Source organism: Otolemur garnettii, unplaced genomic scaffold, assembly GCF_000181295.1.
Source record: "Otolemur garnettii isolate 467f Iridium unplaced genomic scaffold, OtoGar3 scaffold00096, whole genome shotgun sequence".
NCBI classification, from domain to species: domain Eukaryota; kingdom Metazoa; phylum Chordata; class Mammalia; order Primates; family Galagidae; genus Otolemur; species Otolemur garnettii.
The window spans coordinates 6,769,315-6,790,066 of record NW_003852491.1 but is presented as its reverse complement, the minus strand read 5'-3'; the positions used below and the strand labels follow the sequence as shown (position 1 = coordinate 6,790,066).

The window sequence follows — 20,752 nt, the reverse complement described above, 5'->3', positions numbered from 1 at the left end:
TTGGGCTATGTAACTAAAAATTTCAGTGATTTTAGTGACTGGATTCAGGGCCTTAAAGGTCATCAATCTAACCTAAGTTCCTCTGGTTTCAAAGATTCTTAGAAGGTTCATGTCACACACAGACCCCCTGCAGATCCAAGCTTACATCTTACTAGCAACCCTCAAAAGCAAGAGTTTCCGCAGAGGCTTGAAGTGACTTCATTGGCTGGATCTTAGGGGCTTGAAGTGCTGATTGCTAATTGGTTGATACAGTTGTGTACCCTCCCCTTTAAGTATGAAAGAGTCAGCCCCCTCAGGGGGCTAAGTGGCTGTTTCCAGAAAGGGGAAGGAAAATACACACACAGATGTCCTCAAGTCATTTTGTGCTTCACATTTTTAAGGCCAGTTATTCACATCCTCCTCCCAGCTGGGTTTTAAAAGACCAGCTAAAAGGATGACAGAGGGGCATGCTACCGTTATGCTCAAGTTAGGAGGGAGGAAGAGGCCATCATTCAGTAGGGCTTGATGGCAAGATCTGGAGGTTGGGACTCATTTGGGAACTTGGGGAAATTAAAGGGACCAGACCAAGGGAGCAGGTGGGAGGCAGAGGCCACTCTTCAGCCCCCTGGAGTTGGGGACCAGTTTTGACAAGATGATTACAAACACTCCTTTATTGAGTCTTAAAAAATAAACACTTGTAAACATCTTAAACAGGGAATTTGAAGCTCAGAAGTAGTGTCCCAACAACTTTTGTCCGTGGGAACTGAAGAAAGCTGCTTCTGCTTTGTACCACGTTATACACATGTGCTTTATACACATGGAAAGGGTCTGTCCTGGGAAGTGGGGGATTCAGTTACTCTCGCCATCACTGCTGATTATACCGCGCATATGTGACCAATCTGGGGGTGCAGGGCGGGGCTGTTCTTCCTCTGAGTCTAGAGCCCTGCGATGTAGTTCCCCTAACGGTGCTGCTTGTCCTAAAGAGTTCCAGGCTGTATGTCTGCGTGGCCGGCCTAGGGGAGAAGGGAAATGGGATATCAGTTGTTTAAGAAAGTCCAGGGCAGGCTTGGCGCCTGTGGCTCAAGTGGCTAAGGCACCAGCCACATACACCTAAGGTGGCAGGTTCAAATCCAACCCAGGGCCCGCCAAATAACGTTAGCTGCAACCAAAAAAAAAAAAAAACAACAACCAGGCATTGTGGTGGGCGCCTGTGGTTCCAGCTACTTGGGAGGCGGAGGCAGGAGACTCACTTGAGCCCAGGAGTTGGAGGCTGCTGTGAGCTGTGATGCCACAGCACTCTACCCAGGAGGACAGCTTGAGGCTCTGTCTCAAAAAAAGAAGAAAGAAAGAAAGTCTGGGGCAACCCTACCCTGCTCCTGGGCAATGAGAAGCCCTTACCTGAATAGCTGATGATATTGGCAACATCCAAGGAGGCCATCTCAGCCGCCTCCTCCCGCTGCTCCTTCAGAGCCCGACACTTCTTTAACGAAGGGTTACCTGGGGCAGAAGAAGCTTGTGATCCTTTCCTCCTCAGCAGCAAGGCCCTCTCCTACAGCCCCCAGGGCAAGCCTGGCCTCACCCTTCATGCCTAGAGCTTCCAGCTCTGCTCGGAGGACACTCAGGCACTCTTTGCGTGAGCGACAGGAGCCCAGCAGTTTCTTGTAGTTTCGATGGGCACCACAGGCTCGAATGTATCGCTTTAGTCTCATCACAGCTGGGTGGTCTTGTCCATGGCGACCAGAGCCAGCCTAGCAAGGAAAGCCAGCTTAGTAAGACTGCTGGGCTTGAGTCAGGGTTTCCTTCCTCCCTAATAGTGGCCTCCCACCCCACCTTCACCCTCACCTTCACTCTTTTGGGCTCTGGACTTCCATCTGAGGAAGAAGAGGAGCTGCATGTCCTGCCTTTCCTGGAGCTCTTCTTGGAAGAGAGGCTCTTCCTTTCCCCTTCAGGGCTCTCCTCTGCCTCACTGTCACTTACCTCCCTCTCCAAGTCACTCTCACTGCCCGATTTGGTTATCTTTCCAGTGCCTTTAGCCATTGGTTTCACTGTCCAGGTGTCTTTTCTAGCCTCAATACTCCCACTCTGCCTTTCTCCACCCTCACATGAGGGCCTGTCCTTGCTCTTCCTCTGCACTGAGGGCTCTTCCTCTCCCCTGCTATCTCCACTGCTTACAACTTCTTTTACCGTCTCTTCTTCACTGTCCTCCGAGTCTCCCATACAGCTCCCCTCCTGCACAGCTGACCTTTTCCCTCCATTGGCTCTGGGTTTCCAATCCTCCTCGTCTTCTTCCTCTCTGATCTTTTTCTTCTTAGCTAGGATTTCCTCCTCACTCTCTTGTTCACTTTCCTGGTTGCTGTTAGCTCTTTTATTTCCCTGCACCTTCTGTGCTGTCCTCTGGGCAGGTTTTCCCTCACTGTCCTCACTTTCTTCCCTGGCCTGCTTCCTACTAACTGAAGCTTTGCCTGGTGTCTCCTTGTTCCTTGTCACAGGTTTCTTCCCAGTCCTGCCCTTGTACTCCTCCTCTTCCTCTTCACTGCTCTCTTCCTCCCAAACCTTACTTTTTCTGACAGAATATTCCCCCTCCTCCTCCACCTCACTGCTCTCCTTTTCCAATATCTTTGCAGTCAGGTCCTTCTGCCGTTCTTCATCGCTGCTTTCTCTGTTTTCAACAGCCTTCATTGAGGCCTGCTTTGGATTCTTTTCCTCCTTGGCTGGGCTGACTTCTGCTGCTGCCATCCCTTTGTTGCCTAGGAGTCCAAAGCGCTCTGGGCTGGAGGCTGCTGAGCTGGGTTCTGGAATATGGAGAGAAGAGAGAGTTCCTCCTGTCCCATCTCCCTCCACTTGGGATAGGTTGTCTTTACCCTTGCCCTGACAGGTAAAGGAAGGGTAGCAGGAAACACAGCTATCATTCCATCCCATTCATGGTTCCAGACTCACCAGCCTCACTCCCTCACTAATGCCTATGGATATAATACATGCACAAATACTTTTTTTTTTTTTTTTGCAGTTATTGGCAGGGGCCGGGTTAGAACTCGTCACCTCGGGTACATGGGGCCGGCACCCTACTCCTTTGAGGCACAGGTGCCGCCCCACAAATACTTTTTGAGTGAACCAGTGATGCAAAAGTCACCCATAGCAGGGAGGAGGCGCTAACCTGACTCTGAATTGAAGTGGAACCTTTTTGTCTCTGGTTCACTGCAGAGGGTGGAAGGCCTCTTCATCTTCTTGGTAAGGTCTAGTTTCTCTTCCCTGGTACCAGCTTCATCCCCCTGTGTGTGCATCCAGAGTGTAAAACACGTACTAAGGTTGCATTCTGCCCACCTCCTCTCAGGCCTCTCCTCCGCAGGAGACCCGCCTCCCATGGCCTAGGCTTGAGCCCGCACCTGCATCAGCAGCAGCTCCTCCTCCACTAGCCGCTTCAGAGCCTGCTTTTCCTCGGGTTTCAGGTGGTTGCAGCCCACGTGAGCCAAAAACCTCTGTCGCACGATGGACTGCGTGAGCGTGCTGCGGTGACATGGTGTCAACAGGGTGTCCCCGTCCTACCCTTGCCCCTTCCAAACCCAACTCCAACCCCCTGTGCACCTGAGGTCTGGACGGCCGCGGAATAAGCTGCGGGTGAACTCCTGCATCTCCTTCTCGCGCTCCATTTGCTCCTTCCGAGACTGGCAGTTCCCGCCTCTTTTTCTTGTTGGCCTCCGTCAGGGCATATGACAGCGGCTTCGGCACGCGCACTGCTAAGGCACCATGAGGTGAGGGGCCGTTGGACCTCGGTCGCGGGCCGCTTGGTCTGAGAACCTTGCCAGACAAAACTTGTTTTCTCTGGGAAGTTGGAGGTCTCGCGGCTCCCACCCTTTCTTAGAATGTATCGTTGTTAAAATTATTATAAACCGATTCAGCGCCAGCAACCTTTGGTGTAACGTAATCAGCCTGCGACGCAGCTTTCTTCCGTGACCACGGACACCAGCTAGACCACTGTTACTTCGAAACGCAGAACAAAAAGAGCATCCTCGCCAGGAAACTGGGAAGGTCTGGGAAAAATCATTCTATGGCTTCAAATCAATAGGCGCATTTGGAATCAGAAGTGGCGCCCTCCAGCTTCCGCCATCTTTGTGATGTCACCGCGTCACGGCTACGGCACCGTCAGCGAAGCCACTCGAAATTAACGTCCTTTCCCGGTATTCCCCAGGAAGGCGGCCCGTGCGGCCCTGCTCCCTGGCCGCGGAGCACGCTGGGAATTGTAGTCCTAGTCGGCACAGCCTTGCAGAGTCTACGGAAGTAGAGGCGTGAGAGGCCGGGCTGAGCCGGCTCGGTGTAGCGGACTCCAGGCGCTGGGGCGCCGCTCCCGGGCCGGTCATGAACGGGCCGGCGGACGGCGAAGTGGATTACAAAAAGAAATACCGGAACCTAAAGCGAAAGCTCAAGTTCCTTATCTACGTGAGTGCTTGCTGGTGTGGAAAGGTTGTGGGAAGTGAGGCCTGGCGCAGATAGGACCTCAGTTTACCCATGTTTAAAGGGAGTGGAGCGAGCTGTCCCGAATTGCGGAGCCCTTTACGGATGGCTGTTGACAACAGCGCCCACCTTATTCTTGATGCAGGAGCACGAGTGCTTTCAAGAGGAGCTAAGGAAGGCGCAGAGGAAATTGCTAAAGGTGTCTCGAGACAAGAGGTGAGGCACGTTGGGGGCCGGAGGGATGCGGCTCTTGGGGATCTGCATTTGGGCCCTCATCCTGGAATAGGGCCACAAATGCATGGGCTCTTTCAAGGATCCACTGGGCTAGCTAGAAGGGACAGGGACCCAGAAGAACATTGCTGTGATGGGAATAAACACTCTCGTTCTCCCACCTCTTCCCTCAGTTTCCTCCTAGACCGACTTCTGCAGTACGAGAACGTGGATGAAGACTCTTCTGGTGAGCAAGGTCATGAAATATTAGTGGAGAAAACATGGCTCCTGGCACTTCAGCAAGCTTCCTGGGCCCCTTGTAGGGTGTAGAAGATGAGGCACCCTCTAATTGTTCTTAAACCTAGTTGCTTGCCTTCCACCTCTGCTATTTTTTCATTCAAGTATTTACTGAGAAGCTGCTGTGTTTCAGACACTGCATTTTGCACAGGGGATACAGGCATAACAAAGATGGATGAAACCCTTGGCATCTTGTAATTTATATCACAGTTGCAGAGAATAAGTAAAAGAAGAAATAAACTAAAATTTAAGCAGCTGTAAGAACTTGAAGGGAGTGAAAACAGGTGGTGTGGTGACCATAGTGGAAGAGGAATTGACAAACTTTTTCTGCAAAGGGCCAGATAATAAATATTTTAGACTTTCTGGAATATACAGTCATTGATGCAACTACCAGTACTCAGCTCTTCTGTTGTGTGAAAGCATTTATGGTGGATATGTAAATAAGTGAGTATGGCAGTGTTCGATAAAACTTTATTTATAGATACTGAAATTTGAACTTCATTTTATTATCACATGAAGTATTATTTTTCTTTTGACGGCTTTCAATCACTTAAAAATGTAAAAGCCAGGCTGAGCTCAGTGGCTCACACCTGTAATCCCAATACTTGGGAGGCTGAGGTGGGTGGATTGCCTGAGCTCACAGGTTTGAGACCAGCCTGAGCCAGACTGAGACCTCATCTCTAAAAATAGCCAGGCATTGTGGCAGGCGCCTATAGTCCCAGCTACTTGGGAGGCTGAGGCAAGAGAATCGCTTGTGCCCCAGAGTTTGAGATTGCTGTGTGCTCTGACACCATGGTACTCTACCAAGGGTGACAAAGTGTAACTCTGTCTCAAAAAAAAGTAAAAGCCACTCTTAGCTTGCAGACCACACAGAAGCAGGCAACAACAACCTTTTAACAGAGTACTTAAGAAAGACCTTTTCAGGGAGTGATGTTTGAGGCTAGAACCTAGATAAAGAGAAGAAACCTACCTTATGAAGACATGAGCCAAAACTTCCCAGGCAGGATAACAAATGGAGATGCCATGAGGTAAGAATAGGCCAGGCTTGATTGAAGGACAGAAGGATAAAGCATATAGAGCTGTTTTTCAAGCTTTTCTCTGAGTATTGTTTACAATTAATTATATATTTTACATCATGATCAGGTCCTAATGTGTGTGTGTGTATATATATACATACTTAAAAAACAGTATTTAATGAAACATCTTTAAATAAGTCACTATATCCAATTCATTCTCATACTTTTCATATTGCTTTTTCCTCTTTCTAATGCTAGTTGCAAACCAATGAGTTGATTTAATGACCTACTAATGGATTGAAATCCACAGTTTGAAAAATTCCTAAAAGATGGGCATTTGTATGCCTTTTGCTGAGTGGAACCCTCATAAGCCATGTTACACGGCATTACTGCTGCAAGGTATCTTTAACACTAGTTTAGGGTAAGGATTAACAAACATCAGCCACCCATGTTTTTGTAAATGTTTTGTTGGAACATACAGCACTCATTTATTTATTTTAGGAGGATAACAAACAAAGGGAAATAGGCAGGGGCCATGTAGGGACAAACAGGTCATGGCAGAAAGTTTGACTTTCATTCTGGCCTCTCATTCCTTGCCTTAGGTATTCCAATTAACTTCCTATCTGAGGGAAACTTTAGGATAAGAGACATGAGAGAACCCAGCATGACACTTATCAGTGCAGTTTTGAGGCAAGCCATGACAAGTGAGAGTTGAAGGTTCTGAGACAGCCAGTGATTAACTGGGCCTAAAGGATTCTGGAAAACTTCTCAGAAGTGGTGGCATTTAATGTGCTTCTTAAAAGGATCTATTTGAGCAGAGAAATTGGGATCAGTTTCTATGATGTCTTGCAGTTGTTTATTACATGAAAGATGGGCCATCTAGGCAGAGTGCTGAACTAGGAAATAAATTTCTTTTTTGAGGAAATACATTAGTGTGATATGAAGAGTACAGTTTTGGGGGGAGACCAGAAAGGTAGATTGAGATCAGATTAAGAAACACCACAGGGGCTCGGCACCTGTAGCTCAGTGAGTAGGGCACCGGCCACATACACCGAAGCTGGCGGGTTCAAGCCTGGCCTGGGCCTGCTAAAGAACAATGACAAACTGCAACCAAAAGAATATCCAGGTGTTGTAGCGGGCACCCATAGTCCCAGCTGCATGGGAGGCTGAGGCAAGAGAATTGCTTAAGCCCAAGAGTTTGAGGTTGCAGTGAGCTGTGACACTACAGCACTCTACCAAGGGTGACATAGTGAGACTCTTGTCTCAAAAAAAAAAATAAAGAAGTGACAAATTCATGCAGGCAGAAGGGATATCATCACAAAAGATGTGGGAGGTTTATGTTTTAGGTCATTTTGGTGTTGGAGTGGACAGTGAGCAGCAGGGAGTGGTGAAACTGGTAAGGCAGGTGTTTTGACATGGAGCTGGCCTAAACTTGTGGCCATTACAATGGACAGCAGTGGATGAAAGTAGGAGAGATTTCAGGAGTAGATTAGCAGGACCCTGGCTATGAGGAGTGGAACACAGGCAGGAGCTGAAGACAGATTAGAGGCAAGTGAGGAGAAAGTGACACAAAATGGCTAAGGAGTCACAGACCTGAGTTCAGTCCCAGCCCATACCTTTCTGGGCCTTGGGGACCTCATGTGGCAAGTGGAAAGGATACCCTTACCTTCCTCCTTTGATGATTATGAAGACAGGGAAAGGTAGGGAGTGTGAAAGAGCCTGGCACATGATATATCTTTGGCAAGTGTGTTTGGGAAAAGCCAGAGCAGTAAGTGGGCTGAGGAAGCTGTGCCCCACCCCCCAAGAACAGAATGTGCCTGTGCTCTGGAGCGGCCTTCCCTCTTTTTCTTTTTGAGACAGAGCCTCAAGCTGTCACCCTGGGTAGAGTGCCTTGGCATCACAGCTCACAGCAATCTCCAAATCCTGGGCTCAAGTGAGTCTCCTGCCCCCGCCTCCCAAGTAGCTGGTACCACAGGCGCCCACCACAACGCCTGGTTATTTTTTGGTTGCAGCCATCGTTGTTTGGTGGGCCTGGGCTGGATTCAAACCCGCCACCTTAGGTGTATATGGCTGGCGCCTTAGCCACTTGAGCCACAGGCGCCCAGCCTCTTTATTTTTTCTTTAGGGATAGGGTCTTGCTGTCACTCAGGCAGGAATGCAGTGGCATGATCATAGCTCATTGCAGCCGCCAGCTCTTGGGCTCAGGTGATCTTCTCATCTCATCTTACTAAGTAGCACCACACTTGGATAATTTAAATTTTTTTGTGGAGAGGGGCTCTTGATGTGCCCAGGCTGATCTGGAACTCCTGGGCTCACAGCCTCCCAAAGTGCTAAAATTGAAGGTGTGAGCCCCCGTGCCCAGCTCCTCCAGAGCCCTGTAGTGTTGAGATTATATCCCTCTAAGGTAGGATAGACCCTTTAACTCCCACTGATCAGCTCCTCAACCCTTACAGATTCAGATGCCACTGCATCTTCGGATAACAGTGAGACCGAGGGAACACCCAAGTTGTCGGACACACCAGCCCCGAAGAGGTGAGAAGACATCATTCCTCTCTCTGGGAGAGGGGATGGGATGGGGCGGGGCACCTGAGCTTCTGAGCTACCTCTGATTCCCTTTCCTGTTCTTTCTCCAGGAAGAGAAGCCCTCCACTGGGGGGTACTCCCTCTCCCTCCAGCCTCTCCCTGCCTCCTTCAACAGGGTTTCCCCTGCAGTCTTCCGGGACCCCTTCCCCATACCTGAGCTCGGTGAGTTGGGGTGAAGGGTGGGAAGTGGTAAACTGAGATGCCTGGGAATAAATTGGGCGTCATTTGGGCCAAAGGTCTAGGCCTCAGGGTGAGGCCAGCCTAACTCTGGGGACATCTGTTTGGGTGTGGCCAGCAAGTGTCCCTTGGAGGGCATGAGTTGGGGCTGCCCACTTCTCTGTGTTGTAGGAATGGGGGACGGACATGACTGAGGAGAGCAGACCCCAGGACACAGTCCTGCTGTCCCCTCCCCTTCTGTTCTCAGGAGCCCTGGGAGCCACACTCATCACCATCTCTTTTGTTTTTCCATTCTTCCTTCTGTTTGCATTTCTTCCCTTCACCTCACCCTGATCCACTCCATTTCCCATCTCTACCCCCAACTCCTGCCTGCAGCTGGCTTCCCCCCTTTACCCCCCATTCCCTTCTGACTACCTGGCCCTGCAGCTGCCCGAGCCCAGCCCCCTGAGGCCCAAGCGGGAGAAACGGCCCCGCCTGCCCCGGAAACTCAAGGTACCCTGATTTGGGGACGTTAGGGAGGGGCCAGATCGGCAGGAGGACAGCCATCTGAGGGAGGCTCAAGACAGGCTGGGGTCCTGTTCAAGAACTTTGAACTGGGACAAAGTTCCAGTTGATTTGGGGCTTCTGAGGACCCAGCAAGCGCTAAGCACTGAGGGATAGGTCCGAGAAGTCCTGGCTCACAGGCCCAGAACTGAGAATGAGGCTGCCTAGTGTCCTGCCCTCCCGTCCAGGACTTGGGGTGAGGCTTGTTTTCTCAAATGTGAGTGTTCTGTGATGCCAGGCAGCCTTAGAGGTGGGGTGAAATTGTAGGATCTGGAATCAAGACTGCCCCAAGTTAAAAAACCTTGTGACCTTGAGCAGCTCTCTTCAACCCTCTGTAAAGTGAGCAAACTAGATGTGATCAGTGTGTGTTTGAGGAGCACCTACTGTGTACAGGCATTTTTGTAGGTGCTGCAGATACAATTGTGAACAAAACAAAAATTCCTGGCCTTCATGGAGCTTACATTTTAACAAGATAGAAAATAAGATAAATAGGCACCATGGTACAGAACAGAGTCAGGTGAAGGGACAGAGAGCTCTGGAGGGTGGGGCTGATGTTCAAGGTTGTCAGTTTGGAATGTTATTTGATCAGACTTAAAGGAAATGAGAGCAGCCATGTGGCTAACTGGGAATGAGTTTTGGACTGGGGTGGATCAACCAGTATAATAACCCTGAGGAGGGACCTGCTTGGCTTGTGCAAAGATCTGGAAGGAGTCTCTGTGATGGGAAGAGAATAAGGAGAAGAGTGGGCAGGGGGCCTGGCAGAGACCTGAGAGCTGGGCCTCAGAGGTATGGGAAAGCCTTGACTTGTGCTTTGGATCAGATGTGGTATTGGAGAAGGTTGAGCAGAGAGGGAGTTTGGTCTAATTTACATTTTAACAAAATTGCTGATGCTGCAGTATTTAGAGTAGATTGAATGCAGGGGTCAGGGTGAGTCAGGAAGGAAGGGAGGAGGCTATCACCCTGCATGAGAATCTGTGCAGAGGTTAAAGGTAGTCCCTGGAGCCATTTCAAAGAACAAGCTGCAGGAGCACCTAAGAGTCCAGCTCAGGTTGTACAAGAAAAGAGGCAAAGGTGATGCCAGGGTTTTTAGCCTCAGCTACTGGAGGAGTGGAATTGCCTTTTTTCTGAGATGAAGAGAGCAGGTGGGAGGAGCAGGTTTTGGAGGAAAGACAAGGAGTTTGGTTATGGACATGCTGAGATGCCATCTGGAAATGCCAGTGATGACTGGGTTCACGGGGATGACATTGGGAACTGGCAGCATGGAGATAGATGCACCCCTCAGGTGGGTGAGAGTGTGGGTGGAGAAGAGGGGGCTGCTCCCTAGCCCCAGGCTGATGAAGAGGGCGAGCTGAGGATACAGAGTGCCCTTCTATCTCTGATTCAAAGTTCAGTAGGGGGCTGGGAGTGGTGGTTCATGCATGTAATCCTAGCTCTCTGTTGAGGCCTAGGTGGAACAATCTTTGAGACTAGTTCAAGACCAGCCTGAGCAAGAGCGAGACCCCATCTCTACAAAAAATATTAAAAAATTATCTAGGCATGGTGACGTGTGCCTGTAGTCCCACCTACTTGGGAAGCTGAGGCAGGAGGATTGCTTGAGCCCAGGAGTTTAAATTTACTATGAGCTATGATAATGCCATAGCACTCCAACAAGGGACAATGAGCAAGACCCTGTCTCAAAAAAAAGTTGAGTAGGGACTGGGCTGGACAGCTTTCAAGACTGGATGGAGCCAGAAGCAAGATGGGAGGCATGTTTATGGTGGTTAAGGAGTTTGGGTTCTAGAGTTCAAATTCCAGCACTGCCATTTACTCCCTGAGTTACTTAAGCTCCTGATCCTGAAAAATGGGGGCAATAATACTAGCCCTTGCTTTTCTTAGCAGGGTTTTTGCTTTTGGCCCAGAGGGCAGAGTGGTGGAGAAGGCCCAGGGCAGGAAGAAAGAGTATGGCACCATGTGGGCAGGACTGCTTGTGGCTTTCTGGCTGGTGCTGGGTCCTGCAGTGGAGCACTGACAGGGAGCTAAGTTCTGGACAATTAGGAGAGAAATGTGTGCTGGGAAGGGGACCCCGGTCAATGACTGTGCAAATGGGGAGATGAGTAATAAATTGGGGAAGATTTCAAAAAAGGGAATATTTGATCCCAGGGTGAGTGAGATTTGGATATTCCAGGATGAAGTCATCATGGAAAGGGGGACGGGGACACAAGTTAAAGTGTTTGGGGCCAGGCACAGTGGTTCATGCCTATAATCCCAGCACTCTGGGAGGCCAAGGCGAGTGGATTGCTTGAGCTCAGGATTTCGAGACTAGCCTATGCAAGAACGAGACCCCCATCTCTGCTAAAAATAGAAAAACTGAGGAAAGAGGATTGCTTGAACCCAAGAGCTTGAGGTTGCTGTGAGCTATGATGTCATGTACTCTACTCAGGGTACCTGCTTGAGACTATGTCAAAAAAATTAAGTGTTGTTTGGGCTAGAGCTGGGTTACTGAGTAAAACAACATTGATCAAGAAGTAGGGTAGGGTGAGGTTACAGGTGCCTGCATGCCCAGAATCAGGAGTCTGCCTGCCACCCAAGAGGGAGTGGGAATCCCTGAAGTTTCTGGAGGACTTGGCAAGTCTGAGCAGAGGTGGGGCAACTGTGAAGACTGAAGTAGGTCACTTGAAGTTTGGGCCAGAGTCAGATTTGGCTGGGTTGGAATCTCAGCTTTTCCTCATACTCACCATGTCCTTGGGCATGTCCTTTAATTCTTTGAGCCTCAGCTTCTTTGTTTAGTGGAGCCATTGTGAAGGACATGAGTTAAGGGGGTAGAAAACACTGAGCCCAGAGCCTGGCCCCTGGTCAGCCACAGGTAAACATTAACTGCCATGACTCATATTGAGGACACCATTGAGTAAGTTCAGGCAAGGGCAGGACATGGGGAATAGGGGCAGGATGGAGTGGTGGGAGCCAGAGGACAGGGTAGACCTCGGGCAGCTATCTGCTTTGGTTGTGCATGTTCATCTGCTCCTGTGTGTACTGAGTTCAGGAGCACTGTTCAGAGCTGGGATCCTTGATGGTTATCAGTCCTGCCAGGCTCTGTACCAAAGGTCTGAATCATGCTGGCTCCCCATGGCACCCCAGGGCCAGACTGGACACTGCCCAGCAGAACCCTTGTGCGCCTGTTCCTTCGGGCCTTCATCTCCAAGTCTCAGTGTCCACCTCTGGCACTTGACCTCTCCTCCCTCCTATCATGTCCTAAAGGTTGAAGTTCATTAACAGAAATCACCTGACACATAGTAGGGGCTCAGCTTATGCCCTCAGGCAAAGCATGGTGGCTGTCAGAAACCAGAGCCCTCCATGGGGAGGATTTGGCAGAGTGGGGCTGGAGGGTTGGGCAGGAGAGTGGCCACTTCCTGGCCTCAGAGGACAAAAGCAGAACTTTTGACAACTAGAGAAGGATGCCCCAGGTGGAGGGGCTGGCCTGTTGTCAGGCATGTTGCACTGCCTGTCCATAGGGCAGTGAGGAGCCTGAGGACCCTGAGTGGAAGAATGACATGCTCAGGTTTGTGTTTTAGAGAGATCACTCTGGCTGCAGTGTGGAGGAGGAGCTGGATCTGGGAGAGGCTGAAGGCAGGGAGTCCAGTTAGGAGGCTGGTACCATAGCACAGGTGAGCTGAGAGGAGGGCCTGGCCTAGGCCAGTGGCTGCGGGGATTCCAAGGAGGGGCCCGACCAAGATACAATAAAAGTTCCTGGGGGGCAAAGAAGCTGCCCAGGTTCCTGGCTCGGGTGGCCCGCAGTATTCTCCACTGAAACAGTGAATCCCACCCTGGAGGAGGTAGAAAGCAGCCAGTGGTGGCAAGCAGTATCTGAGGTGCCCAGAGGCAGGCAGGCTCTCCAGCCTGACTGTGGTGTTAACTGCTGTTACAGCAGCAGCAGCTAAGGTGCCTCCCTGGACAGGGCAGGGCCCAGGCTTTCCCTCCTGGTTTCCTATAAGACCTCCACTCCATCTCACCTCCATTACCACCCTTCACCCCCCAGGCACTTGCTGGTTTGAGATTCTGAAGGGGCTGAGATAGGGCAGGGTCCCAAATCCAGGCTGTGCTTACTGCCCCATTCTGTCCCCCAGAGTTGCCCTGGGGGAGTCAGTGCCCTGCCTCCTGGAGGTTTTAGTGCCTCCCTGATGAGCCCTCCCTGTGTTTCTTCCCCTGCTACAGATGGCGGTGGGACCCCCAGACTGTCCTGTGGGAGGGCCGCTGACCTTCCCTGGCCGGGGTTCTGGGGCCGGGGTTGGGGCAGCCCTGACTCCCCTCCCGCCCCCCAAGATGCACCCTCCCACAATCCTGAGCACCGTCCCTCGGCAGATGTTCAGCGATGCAGGCAGCGGGGATGATGCCCTGGATGGGGATGATGACCTGGTGATTGACATCCCGGAGTGACCACCTGCTGCTGTCTGCCCAGCACCCCCTTCCCCCTGCCAGCACATGCCAAGTCCCCAGCTTCCTCAGAGAAGTTTATTGGTGCCCAGTTGCCATGCTTCGGCCACTGACATGATCAGAAAAGGCGTAAACATGCACGAACGTCCCCCAGGAAAGTGGCAGGGGCCCTGCCTTCACATCCCAACCCCATCCAGGGGACAGTTATTTAGATGAGTGGCCAGGAGCATCTGCCACCTCTTGGGGAGGCAGAGACCCCAAAGTGGCCACCCCTTTAAAAGGGCAGCTATATAGGGCTAGGTTTTGTTTTGTTTTTTTAAATGAAGATTCTGTATTAAAGAAGTGTCTCTGGTTTTTTTTGTCCTTTTCTGTTTTGGAAACATCTTCCTCTGAACCTCCCCTAATCCGCCCTCCTCCCTGTGAGGGGAGGGGACGGGCAGCATGGAGAGGCAGGAGAGAGGAGCCATAGGAGTTGGGGGGCTTGGAGCAGAGGCTCTGGCAGCACCCCCACAGGTGTGGAGAGCATGGGTGATTTGCATATTTGCAGGTATTAGCAAGTCAGGCAGGAGGAAGTTTGCATATGTGAACATAGATCTCCACAGTCCCTCACAAGAAGACAGACCCACGGTCACAGAGACTCTCACAAAAAATAAGACAAGTAGTGCGGGGCAGGGGCATCCCACCCCGTGTAAACGTGCAACACACTCGTGCAAAGGTTGGGTACTGGACCCAACCAGAAGGGCCCACTGGGCAGCTGTGGTCCATTCAGGTGGAAGGCAGAGCCCCAGCTGCTGGGGGCAGCTCACTAGTCAGGGTGTGCCAGCGCTCCAGGGCTGTGTCCAGCTGCTGCAGGCAGTCACTCCAGTGCTTTCGAGCCTCACCACGGGCTCCCAGCCCCAGGGACACACCACCTGGGAGGGGGGCAGGCAGAGTCAGGACCCTCTTCCTGTGAGTCACCCTCCCCCAGCACCACATAGCCAGGCTCCTCCCTTACCGATGAAGTCATTGGATTTGCCAATGTCATAGTCCCAGACTGTGACTTCCAGCGTCTTGGTGGCCAGAGTGGTGAGCTCCATCTCGTAGAAGAACTCCTGGGGACAAGGCAAGCCGCACCTTCCATGAAGTCCTCTCCCCTCTGCGTACCACCAGCCCACCTGGATTCTAGTCCATGCCCTGCCTACCTCATTAAATTCTGGATTTAGGGTCTTCTTCTTCACACATGTCTTATGCTTGGATTTCTTATCCACATCCGGTCTCAGGTACCTAAAAGTGGGGTGGAGAGAGGGGAGTCATGTGGTTAGGGACAAGCCCCAAAGGAATATGGGTCAGGGCTCAGACTCCCTGGGGAGGGTAGAACAGGCCTTAGAGTGAGGGCTCACGTCTTAACATAGGGGTCGGAGTAGCCATTGACGTCCATGGCAGCCAGGTGGGCACAGCGGACAATGCCCACCAGCAGTCCCCGGTGCCGAGAGCTGTAGCTGAGGCTCAGCAGGATGCGGCCACGCTCTTCTAGCAGCCCAGGCCCCTGCTCTGCCTGTTCCAGCTGCATGGGACAGATGAAGGGGTCAGCCTAGCCTGGGTTTTACCACGCCTCCCACCCAGATACAGTCCCTGTGAGGTGCCTCACCTCCTTCAGATAACAGGAAATGCCCCTCAACGCTGCTGACATGGAAGAGGGTGAAGCCAGCTGAGGAGGCAAAGAGAAAGTTCTGAAAACTTGGCCTTTCCAGAGCCCCTTCCCCCTGGTGCCTCTGCAGCCCCCACACTGACCGGGACCTGGCGCTCAAGGCAGATGTTAAAATGCTTCTTCTGTGAAGGCTTGAGGCGGCGGAGGGGTACTCGGATCTCCCCAATAAACTCATTGTGGCTCAGTTTGTCCTCATCACAGACAGTGATCCTGGTAGGGAACTGCAGGGTCAGGGCCCCCTGGGGTCCTTAGCCCTGCTCCAATATGGGAGAGAGATCTTCAGACCTATCTCAGCTCTCCCCTAAATACATAGTACTTCCCACTACATCTGGAAAACTGGGCTGGAGCCTGAGAGGGACAATTTGCATTTTCCTCTGCCCCTCCTGTTCCAGCAGCTCAGGCTGTCCCTGGTCCATGAGGAAGGAAGGACCTGCTCAGCCACTACAAGAAGCCCTCACAAATCATGGGGACCATCCTACTATCTGCCTTCAGGAAGGGTCTGACTGAAGGCCACAGAGCAGGTGTTGGTGGATATGTCCACAGATACAGGCTATAAGAGGTAGAAGAGCCTTGAGCAGCCAGACAAGGACTCCACATGTCTTCGGGCCCTCCTGTCCTATGCATGGAGCAGGGAGCCAACCTGCAGGGACATAATGAGCCCAGTGATGAAAAATAATTGCTTTGACTTTGGTAGCCTCTACACTGCTTCTGCTGTGACCTGCTGTTGTGATGGGTAGCTGTGACATCGGTGTTCAAAACCCAGCCCTGCTACTTTTAAGCCACCTGTGTGACCTTGGGCAAGTCATTCAATCTCCCAAAGCCCCAATGGCCAACTGTAAAAGGAAGATAATCAAATGAAAGAAAAATGTTTACATTAATGCTTAGCCAAGGGCTGGGCACTAGTGAACACTTATTTTAGGCCTCACTCCTTCACCTCTGGAACATGCGGCTAGCCTTTCTGGTACTCCCTCTTCCCCCACACACACACACTCCCGACCCCAGCCTACTCATACACCCTGCACCAAGGTAAGCTTTAAAACAGCCCCGATCGTGCCCCTTCCCTGATGCAAATCCTTCTGTGGCTACCTATTGCCAGACAACAAAGGAAGAGGTCTCTTTACTGCCCTCCACTACCTTTGAGGGAATTCTCAAGTCCCCATCTCCTGGGATGATGGAGTAGGTTCCCTGTGCCTGAAGACTTCATTCCCTAGAGATTTTAGAGGAACTCAGGGAATAGAAGGCATAGACCTAAGCTGCATAGGTCTGACTTCACCCCAGGGCTCTGAGAAAGGGTCTCCATGACCAGTGATAGGTTTCAGAAGACAGTGGACTGAGGCTCAAATGAGTAGATTTAGACTGGTAGAGAAGGTGATTTCCAGAGGGAAGAGACACAACAGGACACAGTTCCAGGGCTATGTTCAGGCCTGTAATCAGCACTCTGGGAGGCCAAGGCGGGTGGATTACCTGAGCTCACAGGTTCCAGACCAGCCTAAGCCAGAGGGAGACATCGTCTAAATACAGCTGGGCATTGTGGCGGGCACCTGTAGTCTCAGCTACTTGGGAGGCTGATGCAAGAGAATCACTTGAGCCCAAGAGTTTGAGGTTGCTCTGAGCTATGATGCCACAGCACTCTACCGAGGGCAACAAAGTGAGACTCTGTCTCAAAAAATAAAAATAAAAAAGGGCATCGCCTGTGGCTCAGTGGGTAGGGCACTGGCCTCATATACCGAGGGTGGCGGGTTTGAACCCAGCCCTGGCCAAACTGCAACAGAAAATAGCTGGGCACTGTGGCAGGTGCCTGTAGTCCCAGCTACTGGGGAGGCTGAGGCAAGAGAATCGCTTGAGCCCCAGGAGTTTGAGGTTGTTGTAAGCTGTGACACCACAGCACCCTACCGAGGGTGATAAAGTAAGACTTTGTCTTGGAAAAAAAATAAAATAATAAATAAATAAACTGGTCAGTCAGAAGAAGGCAGTCTTCTCAAGAACGGTAAGAGATATTTGGGGGGCAGCAATGCTAGGGAATACTTTGCCTGCTGCTGGAGAGGATGGGGAGCTACTAATTGTTCTTGAGCTTCGGAGGAGGGGGGCATAGATCAATCAACCGGAAAAGGTTACAGTGACTACTGTTCCAGAGGAGGTGCTAAGCTGGAGTCCTTCACATTGGGGAGAATGAGCCCTCACCTGAGCACCTTGTGAGTGATGTCATCATCTGTGATTCCACTGTACATCAGATCTTCATTCCACACAGGATTCAGCGTGTTCCTCTGAGTCTTCGTTTTTAGCTTATTGGCCTGGGGTATGGGGATGAAGGGTTCTGAATATTTGTCTCCCAAACCCACAGAGGCTGAGGCCTTCTAGAATAGACGACCCCGCCCCACCCTGTCAGCTGGGCCAGGCACTTGGGGAGAGAGGAGGCTATTACCTTGCAGGCTCCAGGCAGCAAGTGCAGCTTGACGTAGGGGTCTGCGAGCCCATTGAAATCCATGGGCTTGAGGCCCTGGAGAGGAATGCAGGGAAGAGGGCTATGGGCTCCCAACCTCTCTCCTTCCCTCCCTCCATGGAGCTGGCCCCCTGAGGTTTGCAGAGCCCGAAGGAGGGTGCTGGGGCAGGGAGGAAAGGAGTAGGCATTGGGCCTGGGGAAGGGAAGGACGAATGGAAAGCCACCACCCTTCCTGAAGCAGGAGGCAAACAGGGCTAGGACTTGGGAGGCAGGGAGTGCCCACCTTGGCCCTGAGGATTCTACAGTGCAGAGTGCAGGAGGCCTGGTCGTAGAGAAGGTCAAACTCCAGCATGCCCAGGGCAGCTGGAGAGAGGGGAAAGGTAGTATGAGTCTGTGTGTGAAGGCAAGTATGTGTGAGATCAGCTGGAGGCACGGGGTGTGCGTCTCCATCTCCATCAGCCCAAGAGTGTGTGTGCAAGAGGCTGAGTGGGCATGTGCATGTGTGTGTGCCTCTGGGTCCCTGGCTCGGCCGCAACTGGAGCTGTGTGGGTGGTGGAGTGTCTCAGCAGAAATATTGAATATTGAGCCTTTCTGAAGCTGTAATCTCCACACACTGACTGCAGCTGTGGCAGCAGTCCCCACTGTCCCCACCACCACCATGCACACCCAGCAGGGCCCCTTCCCTCCCCACAAGCCTGGAGGCCCCTTTGCACCCCCAGACTCACTGGTATCATCTGAGTCATAGCTGTCCAGTTCAGCTCCATCCTCAGGCGTGGTGGCCCCAAGGAGGGCCACAGGGGGGGCCAGAGCCAGCGGAGCCAGATGAGCAGGGGCCTCCCCGAAGCCCCCGCCACCCCCTTCAGGTCCTGGTCCCCAGCGGGGGAAGTAGTCAGAGATCTGGCGGATGGGCCGGATGGGCCCGGGGCACACGTTGATGGCCATGTGCTCCTGGATGTTGATGGTCATGCGGTCGCCCCTGCGGCCCCTCATGAAGCACCCCTGGCTGGGGGAGGGGGTGTGAGCAAGCCTGAGCCCAGATTGCCTTTTCATACCTACCATTGGTAGCTGAGGGCACAGCAGTAACCTCTTTGGTCTGTGGGGCCCTCACTGGTCTCCCTTCCTAGGTGTCAAGGGACAGGGTGGCCTGAGCCAGAGGTGCAAGCAGGAGGCCTAGCCCTCCAGTAGCCCAGGCCTTACTGCACAGGGGCCAGGCAACCAGCCCACTCCCAGGAGACAGCCCTCTTGCCCACCTACCACTAGGTTGTTCTTCTGTCATATTCCCAGCTCCTTCCTCTCATTCTGAGCTCCTGTCTGCCCCGGAACTCTAACTACTCCAAGCGTCTCCATAGGTCCCCACCTGTCTCTCTGAGGCTCTGTCCATCCTCTGCACCAAGCGCTGGTCTGATTAGGTTATCAACCAGCCCTCTAGGCTTCACTTCCCACTGTCCCTTTATTCAAGCCCAAGGTCTGTCAGCTTGTAGGGTTCCCGCCCCCTTTCCGCAGCCCCCGGTGGAGACCCCTGCCTCAGATGCCTCCTCCGGAGCTTGGCTCCCCAGGAGCGCCAGAAATTGCAGCAGCAGGAGAGCCAAACACCCCCGGAGTGCAGCAGGCTAAGGCGCTGCCCCTCACCCTCACGCCCCAGCTGGCCCAGCCCCCTGCACCTGTCTCTGCCTCCAACAGGTGCCCAGGCACGGGGTAGGGGCCGGCGGGTGCAGGCTGGGCGGTGGCGGCGGGCGATTCCCAGGGCTGCCGGCGAGAAGAGCGCGAGTCCGGCTGTGCGACCGAGAGCAGGGAGCGCAGAGAAAGTGCGGGGAGGAGGGTGAGCGAGGTGGAGGCGCCGATGCCGCCGGCGCAGGCGGCGGAGGGGCGGAAAGAGGGGTGGGACTCTCCCGCTCACACCCGGCGCCCGCCTGGGCACTCTCGGGAGCGCACACGCCGACACGAGTGCCCGCGCGCGCGCACACGCTCGTGGGCACACACTCGTGTGCCCGGGCACTCCCGCACGCACACCCCATACCCACGTGTGCACGTTCACACACATACACAAACACAGACACAAGCTGACACACTTACACGGAGAACTTCGTATACTTCGTATACTTCGTTTGCATTCGCAAACACGCGGGCTCCTGCGCCACCAGGAACCCGCAGCAAGATTACCGGGTCTTCCCCAACTCCTCCCAGGAGACCCAGGCCCGCGCCACCCCTGCGGAGCCCTCGGCACCTCCCTCCCTCGCTTTTTCCCTTCTCTTCCCGGTGTCTCCGGGGCTGACCTCCGGCCTAGTTGCCATGGAGACACCAGCTCTCCTCCTGCGCCTCCTCATGCCCCTCCCCCGCAGAAAGCGCGGGACGTCCACTCGCCCCCTCCCCAGATCAGTAGAGGCGGGGCCGTGGGGTGGGGCTTAGAGATCCGCAGTGACCTACGAGAGGGCAGGGCCGGGGATCCGATCCACCTGCGGTGTCCGGCCTCGGATCTCAGGGTCCTGGATGCGGCTGGGGAGCTTCACAGTCTGAGGGAGGAGACAGAGGCCTGAGGCTGTGGCATCTCCCATACCTCCTCCCTTTGGTTGTTCAGGAGTCTCTACCTGTGACCCAAATCAATTCCCTGGGAAAAGCGTTCCCCCCTTCCCAGGTATGTCATCTCCTTTGGGGATCCACCCTCCCCCCCGCCCCCAGCGCAATCGCAAGTTCTGTCTTGCAGGTGGGGAGTGGGGTCAGAGAAAGTAAGACGGCAGGTTTAGGGCATTCAGAGCCAAGCTGACTCTGAATGCCCAAAGCCTTGTCCTCCTCTCTGCCATTTCTCACGGGAACCCTGCCACCCCCATGCCTGCCACCAGCCTGTCAGTCTGGCCCTAGCCTTTGGTCTCTTTTGCCCGAAACTTACCATCCCAGAAAGATAAAGGACCTCATCATCTTGCTGCCCACTGCCAGCTCCCATCAGTTACCTGCAATTCCTAGAAACAA

The 20,752-nt window shown here is 52.9% G+C and overlaps 3 protein-coding genes across 6 annotated transcripts; 1 reads left to right on the top strand and 2 right to left on the bottom strand.

Annotated features, from left to right (window-relative positions):
- Positions 1–621: 621 nt before the first annotated feature.
- Positions 622–4,090, bottom strand: HIRIP3 (HIRA interacting protein 3). 2 transcript variants are annotated; one of them, XM_023516688.1, is made up of 7 exons: positions 3,562–4,090; positions 3,363–3,483; positions 3,134–3,248; positions 1,822–2,771; positions 1,559–1,727; positions 1,230–1,476; positions 622–992 (listed from the first exon to the last, which is right to left on the bottom strand). In XM_023516688.1, exons 1-7 carry the CDS (start codon positions 3,624–3,626, stop codon positions 845–847), a joined length of 1,815 nt encoding a protein of 604 aa, XP_023372456.1. In that variant the 5' UTR covers positions 3,627–4,090; the 3' UTR covers positions 622–844. The 2 variants fall into 2 exon arrangements, with proteins under 2 accessions (XP_023372456.1, XP_012664381.1); XM_012808927.2 differs by having other exon boundaries at positions 1,378–1,476.
- Positions 4,091–4,230: 140 nt separating this feature from the next.
- INO80E (INO80 complex subunit E) lies at positions 4,231–14,014 on the top strand. 3 transcript variants are annotated; one of them, XM_023516690.1, is made up of 8 exons: positions 4,231–4,413; positions 4,574–4,644; positions 4,833–4,885; positions 8,405–8,483; positions 8,585–8,696; positions 9,087–9,203; positions 12,803–12,895; positions 13,443–14,014. In XM_023516690.1, the coding sequence occupies exons 1-7, from the start codon at positions 4,333–4,335 to the stop codon at positions 12,872–12,874; spliced, it is 585 nt and encodes a 194-aa protein (XP_023372458.1). In that variant the 5' UTR covers positions 4,231–4,332; the 3' UTR covers positions 12,875–12,895; positions 13,443–14,014. The 3 variants fall into 3 exon arrangements, with proteins under 3 accessions (XP_023372458.1, XP_003795836.1, XP_023372457.1); XM_003795788.3 differs by lacking the exon at positions 12,803–12,895 and having other exon boundaries at positions 13,443–14,013; XM_023516689.1 differs by lacking the exons at positions 9,087–9,203; positions 12,803–12,895 and having other exon boundaries at positions 4,233–4,413.
- DOC2A (double C2 domain alpha) lies at positions 13,726–19,643 on the bottom strand. The gene is made up of 11 exons (XM_003795787.1): positions 19,450–19,643; positions 18,514–18,787; positions 18,072–18,151; positions 17,771–17,845; positions 17,530–17,639; positions 15,432–15,558; positions 15,289–15,348; positions 15,041–15,204; positions 14,843–14,924; positions 14,656–14,752; positions 13,726–14,572 (listed from the first exon to the last, which is right to left on the bottom strand). The coding sequence occupies exons 2-11, from the start codon at positions 18,776–18,778 to the stop codon at positions 14,427–14,429; spliced, it is 1,206 nt and encodes a 401-aa protein (XP_003795835.1). The 5' UTR covers positions 18,779–18,787; positions 19,450–19,643; the 3' UTR covers positions 13,726–14,426.
- Between the last annotated feature and the right edge of the window lie 1,109 nt (positions 19,644–20,752).

Coding starts and splice junctions, on each gene's coding strand:
- HIRIP3 (XM_023516688.1), bottom strand. CDS start 3,626: ATGGAGCGCGAGAAGGAGATGCAGGAGTTCACCCGCAGCTTATTCCGC. Junction 3,484..3,561: donor CGCGGCCGTCCAGACCTCAG/GTGCACAGGGGG, acceptor ATGTCACCGCAG/CACGCTCACGCAGTCCATCG. Junction 2,772..3,133: donor CCACTTCAATTCAGAGTCAG/GTTAGCGCCTCC, acceptor TCCATATTCCAG/AACCCAGCTCAGCAGCCTCC.
- INO80E (XM_003795788.3), top strand. CDS start 4,333: ATGAACGGGCCGGCGGACGGCGAAGTGGATTACAAAAAGAAATACCGG. Junction 4,414..4,573: donor AGCTCAAGTTCCTTATCTAC/GTGAGTGCTTGC, acceptor TTCTTGATGCAG/GAGCACGAGTGCTTTCAAGA. Junction 8,484..8,584: donor GACACACCAGCCCCGAAGAG/GTGAGAAGACAT, acceptor TTCTTTCTCCAG/GAAGAGAAGCCCTCCACTGG.
- DOC2A (XM_003795787.1), bottom strand. CDS start 18,778: ATGAGGGGCCGCAGGGGCGACCGCATGACCATCAACATCCAGGAGCAC. Junction 18,152..18,513: donor CTATGACTCAGATGATACCA/GTGAGTCTGGGG, acceptor CCCTCTCTCCAG/CTGCCCTGGGCATGCTGGAG. Junction 14,573..14,655: donor CAAATCCAATGACTTCATCG/GTAAGGGAGGAG, acceptor CCCCCCTCCCAG/GTGGTGTGTCCCTGGGGCTG.